We start from the raw sequence: 7,400 nt of genomic DNA on the forward strand, positions 1-7,400 counted from the left end.
ACAGGTTCTGTCAGACCTGGGCTCTGACCGTTAACCACAGCTTCTGTCAGACCTGGGCTCTGACCGTTAACCACAGGTTCTGTCAGACCTGGGCTCTGACCGTTAACCACAGGTTCTGTCAGACCTGGGCTCTGACCGTTAACCACAGCTTCTGTCAGACCTGGGCTCTGACCGTTAACCACAGGTTCTGTCAGACCTGGGCTCTGACCGTTAATCACAGCTTCTGTCAGACCTGGGCTCTGACCGTTAATCACAGGTTCTGTCGTACCTGGGCTCTGACCGTTAACCACAGCTTCTGTCAGACCAGGGCTCTGACCGTTAACCACAGCTTCTGTCAGACCTGGGCTCTGACCGTTAACCACAGGTTCTGTTGGACCTGGGCTCTGACCGTTAACCACAGCTTCTGTCAGACCAGGGCTCTGACCGTTAACCACAGCTTCTGTCAGACCTGGGCTCTGACCGTTAACTACAGGTTCTGTTGGACCTGGGCTCTGACCGTTAACCACAGCTTCTGTCAGACCAGGGCTCTGACCGTTAACCACAGCTTCTGTCAGACCTGGGCTCTGACCGTTAACCACAGGTTCTGTTGGACCTGGGCTCTGACCGTTAACCACAGCTTCTGTCAGACCAGGGCTCTGACCGTTAACCACAGCTTCTGTCAGACCTGGGCTCTGACCGTTAACCACAGGGTCTGTTGGACCTGGGCTCTGACCGTTAACCACAGGGTCTGTTGGACCTGGGCTCTGACCGTTAACCACAGCTTCTGTCAGACCTGGGCTCTGACCGTTAACCACAGCTTCTGTCAGACCAGGGCTCTGACCGTTAACCACAGGTTCTGTCTAGGCTCTGACCGTTAACCACAGGTTCTGTCAGACCAGGGCTCTGACCGTTAACCACAGCTTCTGTCAGACCTGGGCTCTGACCGTTAACCACAGCTTCTGTCAGACTGAATATAATGATATTCCAAAATACTTGCAGAACTCCGGATGACTAATTTAAATTATATTTGGACCTATTAGAACACACCAAAAATGACACGTATCTAGGACTAAATATCAGCAACACAGGTAGCTTTCACATGGCTGTGAATGAGCTGAGCGACAAAGCAATCTATGCCATTAAAAGGATAATTAAAATCAAAATTCCAATTAGAAACTCCTATTAACGTGTGTAGATCAGAATTGGGCCATCTATAGAGACCGGTCGTAACAGACAAACCTGGCTGCCCAGAGAGGACATTCTGTCTACAGAGACCGGTCGTAACAGACAAACTTGGCTGCCCAGAGAGGACAGTCTGGCTATAGAGACCGGTCATCACAGACAAACCTGGCTGCCCAGAGAGGACAGTCTGGCTATAGAGACCGGTCATCACAGACAAACCTGGCTGCCCAGAGAGGACATTCTGTCTACAGAGACCGGTCGTCACAGACAAACCTGGCTGCCCAGAGAGGACAGTCTGGCTATAGAGACCGGTCATCACAGACAAACCTGGCTGCCCAGAGAGGACAGTCTGGCTATAGAGACCGGTCGTCACAGACAAACCTGGCTACCCAGAGAGGACAGTCTGGCTATAGAGACCGGTCGTCACAGACAAACCTGGCTACCCAGAGAGGACAGGCTATGCTCACTCGGCTCCAGGGGAGAGGTAGAGACAGAGCTGCATTTCCTATTACACTGTGACAAATACTAAAACCTAAGATAATATTTATTTCTAATTCCTAATATTTATTGGGTGAAAAGACTAAATGTGCAGTTTTGGCAGCCAAATATGTGTCCTCCTGCTACAACAAAGTACAATGCCATGTCGATAATATTTCCCATGTAGTTTTGTTTTGTCTTTCATACCATGTCATGTGTCTCCTCAGTCAGGTTGAGACTAGTCTACTACCAGGTCATGTGTCTTCTCAGTCAGGTTGAGACTGGTCTACTACCATGTCATGTGTCTCCTCAGTCAGGTTGAGACTAGTCTACTACCAGGTCATGTGTCTTCTCAGTCAGGTTGAGCGTGGTCTACTACCATGTCATGTGTCTCCTCAGTCAGGTTGAGACTAGTCTACTACCAGGTCATGTGTCTTCTCAGTCAGGTTGAGCGTGGTCTACTACCAGGTCAAGTGTCTTCTCAGTCAGGTTGAGACTAGTCTACTACCAGGTCAAGTGTCTTCTCAGTCAGGTTGAGACTGGTCTACTACCAGGTCATGTGTCTTCTCAGTCAGGTTGAGCGTGGTCTACTACCAGGTCATGTGTCTTCTCAGCCAGGTTGAGTCTATTGCTGTAATGTAACACTGTTGTTCTCAATGATATTGTTGTTGTAGTTGCTGTTAATGGTAATACCATATCCACTACTACTACCACTGTTATGATTACTTTATCACTGTTGGTCCCAATATTGCTGTTTAAGTGTACTTTGACAATGTAAGTGATTTAACTTTCTATGTAAATAAAGTCTACTGAATTGAAAGAGAGAGTAGAGATCGAGAGAGAGACAGAAAAACATCTCCTGTGTGTGTGTGTGTTTGTGTGTGCTACTTACCATAGACGATAAGCGTGGCGGTACTACTGCGTCTCCTGGCTACATGGTTACGTGCCACACAGGTGTAGTTGGCCGTGTCAGAGAGACGGGCCTGTTTAATAATGAGGTCATGATCAATGGTCATCAGGAAGTTAGAGTCCTGAGATGGGTCTATGGTTTCCTCATTCTTTAACCAGTCAACCTGGAGGGAGAGGGGAGGAGGGGGGGGGGGGGGGAGACCAGTTAGAGTCCTGAGCTGGGTCAGTTAGAGAAGATCGAGAGAACACCACACAGACAAAGGCACAGACAGACAGACACACACAAACACACACGCACACGCACACACACACACACACACACACACACACACACACACACACATATGAACACACCAACAAAGGAGCGCAAACACACAAGTCACCCAGGACTGAGCCAATTCTGCAATGTCCCAATGCTAACACTGGATGACATTTGCCAAACAAATAAATATGTTTGCTGATATAAATATGAATATTTCCCTGTCACTCCTGAGGAGTGATGAAGAGGAGGAGGAGTGAAGAGGAGTGGTGAAGAGGAGGGATGAAGAGGAGGAGGAGTGTTGAGGAGAGATGAAGAGGAGGAGGAATGATGAGGAGTGGTGAAGAGGAGGAGTGATGAGGAGTGATGAAGGGGAGGAGAAGTGATGAAGAGGAGGAGGAGTGATGAGGAGTGATAAAGATAAGGAAGAGTGATGGGGAGTGATGAGGAGTGATGACGAGAAGTGATGAGGAGTGATGAAGAGGAGGAAGAGTGATGAGGAGTGATGAGGAGTGATGAAGAGAAGTGATGAGTGATGAAGAGGAGGAGAAGTGATGAGGAGTGATGAAGATAAGTGATGAAGAGGAGGATAAGTGATGAGGAGTGATGAGGAGTGATGAGGAGAAGTGATGAAGAGGAGGAAGAGTGATGAGGAGTGATGAAGAAGTGATGATGAAGAGGAGGCGTGATGAAGATAAGGAGTCATGAAGATGGCGATCGATGAAGAGGAGTGATGAGGAGTGAATGAAGAGAATGAGTGATGAAGATGGCGATCGATGAAGAGGATGTGATGAGGACACACATACCTCAGCAGGGGGAATGCCCTCAGGGGGTCGACACTGCAGCAACACCTCCTGCTCCAATCTCACCTCTCGACCCAGTGGCTCCTGCTCAAAGGCCTTACGCAGGTCTGCAGACAGGGGGCGACAGAGAGTTTAATATTATTTAGTCATTTATATTTCTCCTTTCTTTAACCAGGTAGGCCAGTTGAGAACAAGTTCTTATTTACAACTGCGACCTGGACAAGATTAAGCACAGCGGTGTGACACAAACAACAACACAGAGATACACATGGGATAAACATGTGTGTCTGTGTGTGTGTGTGTGTGTGTGTGGGGGGGGGGGGGGGGGGGTTACAATTAGGGTTGGAATCAGGGTAAGGGGTTAGGTTTGGGGTTAGTGGATAGGTTTAGGGTTAAGGATAGAGAAAATAGGTATTTTAATGGAAATCAATTGTAGTCCTCACGAGGATAGAAGGTCGTGTTCCAAAAATATGTCCTTTCTACTAAAATGTCTGCTCGTTCACTACTACCCATACATCTACTACATCTCAAATGGGATTGAAGCATGGTGGGTGGAATAAAACATAATGGGACGTGGCTATAAACTTTAGAAAACATCATTTCACACACAGACCCCCCCCCACAGACACCCCCCACATGCAGATTCCCCCACCCCCCACACACAGACCCCCCCCACATGCAGATTCCCCCACCCCCACACACAGACCCTCCCCCCACACACACAGACCCCCCCCCCCACATGCAGATTCCCCCACCCCCCACACACAGACCCTCCCCCTCCACACACAGACCCCCCCCCAACGCAGATCCCCCCCCACACACAGACCCCCCCCATACATACACACAGATCCCCCCCACACACTTCCCCCCCACACACACACAGATCCCCCTCCACACACACACAGACCCCCTCCCCACACACACAGATCCCCCCCACACACAGACCCCCTCCCCACACACACAGATCCCCCCCACACACACAGACCCCCTCCCCACACACACAGATCCCCCCCCCACACACACAGACCCCCTCCCCACACACACAGATCCCCCCCACACACAGACCCCCTCCCCACACACACAGACCCCCCCCCACACACAGACCCCCTCCCCACACACACAGATCCCCCCCCACACACACAGACCCCCTCCCCACACACACAGACCCCCCCACACACAGACCCGCTCCCCACACACACAGATCCCCCCCACACACACAGACCCCCTCCCCACACACACAGATCCCCCCCCACACACACAGACCCCCTCCCCACACACACAGATCCCCCCCACACACACAGACCCCCCCCAGACTCTCTCTCTGCACCTACATGCGATGTGGACGTACGCGCGGCTACTCTTGGTGGTGCCTGCAGAGCTCCAGGCCACACACTGACACCAGTAGTCCTCCAGACCAAACAGTTCCTCCACCTGGGTCCTCGATACAGAGATATCCACCTCCCTCACCACCAGGCCTGGGAGAGAGAGGGGAGAGAGGGGAGAGAGGGGTGAGGGGAGAGACCGGAGAGAGAGGAGAGAGAGGAGAGAGGGGAGAGACCGGAGAGGAGCGAGGGGGGAGAGGGGGATAGGGGAGGGGGGAGAGAGGAGAGGAGAGAGGGGAGGAGAGGGGTATCGGGGAGGGGGGAGAGGAGAGAGGGGGAGAGAGGGGGGAGGGAGGGGAGAGAGGGGAGTGGAGAGAGGGGAGAGACCGGAGAGGAGCGAGGGGGGAGAGGGGGATAGGGGAGGGGGAGAGAGGAGAGAGAGGAGAGAGGGGGGAGAGGGGGATAGGGGAGGGGGGAGAGAGGAGAGAGAGGAGAGAGGGGGATATGGGAGGGGGGAGAGAGGAGAGAGAGGAGAGAGGGGGGAGAGGGGGATAGGGGAGGGGGGAGAGAGGAGAGAGAGGAGAGAGGGGGGAGATGGGGATAGGGGAGGGGGGAGAGAGGAGAGAGGGGAGAGAAGAGAGAGGGGGGAGAGGGGGATAGGGGAGGGGGGAGAGAAGCGAGAGAGGAGGGAGAGGGGAGAGAGGGGGGAGAGAGAGGAGAGAGAGACTGAGATCATTATATGTTAATGAATGTGTACAGTAGCGATGCGCGGTTTGACTAATAATGTTGGTTTAGTAGTCCCCATGGTGATATCCATGGTGTGGGCTGGTTTAGTAGTCCCCATGGTGATATCCATGGTGTGGGCTGGTTTAGTAGTCCCCATGGTGATATCCACGGTGTGGGCTGGTTTAGTAGTCCCCATGGTGATATCCATGAACGGTTGTGGAAAGTTAAGAGTGAGTGTATGTGTATGAGAATGTGTATTTGTGTCAATGCTCGCGCTCATGAGATTGCGTGTGTGTGTGTGTGTGTGTGTGTGTGTGTGTGTGTGAATTCTTGTGCTCGTGAATGTTTGAGACTATGGGATTGTGTGATTGCATTGTGTGCTCCAGTACTATTCCTGTACCTGTGATCTGGTCGAGGCTCTCTCTGGTCACATGATCGTTCTGGTTGACCCACTCTCCATTACATTTGAAGTATATCTGCGTGGCGGGGGCGGCCCTACAGCGGAGCTGCACCGGACGGTTCTTCACGACGAACCCATCCTCGGGTTCCAGCTGGAACTCTGGGAGAGGTTCTGCCGGGGCAGAGGGGAAGGAGTCTGATACCACCTCGCTGTAGTCACTGGTCTCTAAAGAGAGAGAAACAGAAAGAGAGAAACAGAGAAAGAGAGGGCGAACCCATTAGAAAATACATTTGCCTAAATGATATAAATTACTCCTTTATATACAGAAATATGTAAGCTCAGAAAAAAACTAAACGTCCTCTCACTGTCAACTGCGTTTATTTTCAGCAAACTTAACGTGTGTAAATATTTGTATGAACATAACACGATTCAACAACTGAGACATAATCTGAACAAGTTCCACAGACATGTGACTAACAGAAATGGAATAATGTGTCCCTGAACAAAGTTGGGGTCAAAATCAAAAGTAACAGTCAGTATCTGGTGTGGCCACCAGCTGCATTAAGTACTGCAGTGCATCTCCTCGTCATGGACTGCAACAGATTTGCCAGTTCTTGCTGTGAGATGTTACCCCACTCTTCCAAGGCACCTGCAAATTCCCGGACATTTCTGGGGGGAATGGCCCTAGCCCTCACCCTCCGATCCAACAGGTCCCAGACGTGCTCAATGGGATTGAGATCCGGGCTCTTTGCTGACCATGACAGAACACTGACATTCCTGTCTTGCAGGAAATCACGCACAGAATGAGCAGTATGGCTGGTGGCATTGTCATGCTGGAGGGTCATATCCAGGATGAGCCTGCAGGAAGGGAACCACATGAGGGAGGAGGATGTCTTCCCTGTAACGCACAGCGTTGAGATTGCCTGCAATGACAACAAGCTCAGACCGATGATGCTGTGACACACCGCCCCAGACCATGACGGACCCTCCACCTCCAAATCGATCCCGCTCCAGAGTACAGGCTTCGGTGTAACGCTCCGAAAAAAATTCCTTCGAACATAAACGCGAATCCGACCATCACCCCTGGTGAGACAAAACCGCGACTCGTCAAAGAACACTTTTTGCCAGTCCTGTCTGGTCCAGCGACGGTGGGTTTGTGCCTATAGGCGATGTTGTTGCCGGTGATGTCTGGTGAGGACCTGCCTTACAACAGGCCTACAAGCCCTCAGTCCAGCCTCTCTCAGCCTATTGCGGACAGTCTGAGCACTGATGGAGGGATTGTGCGTTCCTGGTGTAACTCGGGCAGTTGTTGTTGCAATCCTGTACCTGTCCCGCAGCTGTGA

The 7,400-nt window shown here is 51.6% G+C and overlaps 1 protein-coding gene across 1 annotated transcript in view; it reads right to left on the reverse strand.

The window, feature by feature from the left end:
- Window positions 1-7,035, reverse strand: part of LOC139377187 (unc-5 netrin receptor B) — an 85,217-nt gene extending 78,182 nt beyond the window's left edge. The window contains exons 1-5 of the mRNA XM_071120188.1: window positions 7,023-7,035; window positions 6,058-6,282; window positions 4,941-5,084; window positions 3,613-3,716; window positions 2,531-2,711 (exon numbers count right to left, since the gene is read on the reverse strand). Coding sequence (XP_070976289.1) covers window positions 2,531-2,711; window positions 3,613-3,716; window positions 4,941-5,084; window positions 6,058-6,282; window positions 7,023-7,035 — 667 coding nt within the window. The remainder of the gene's footprint in view (window positions 1-2,530; window positions 2,712-3,612; window positions 3,717-4,940; window positions 5,085-6,057; window positions 6,283-7,022) is intronic.
- Between the last annotated feature and the right edge of the window lie 365 nt (window positions 7,036-7,400).

The sequence above is a fragment of the Oncorhynchus clarkii genome, chromosome 20 (genome assembly GCF_045791955.1).
Source record: "Oncorhynchus clarkii lewisi isolate Uvic-CL-2024 chromosome 20, UVic_Ocla_1.0, whole genome shotgun sequence".
Lineage (NCBI taxonomy): Eukaryota > Metazoa > Chordata > Actinopteri > Salmoniformes > Salmonidae > Oncorhynchus > Oncorhynchus clarkii.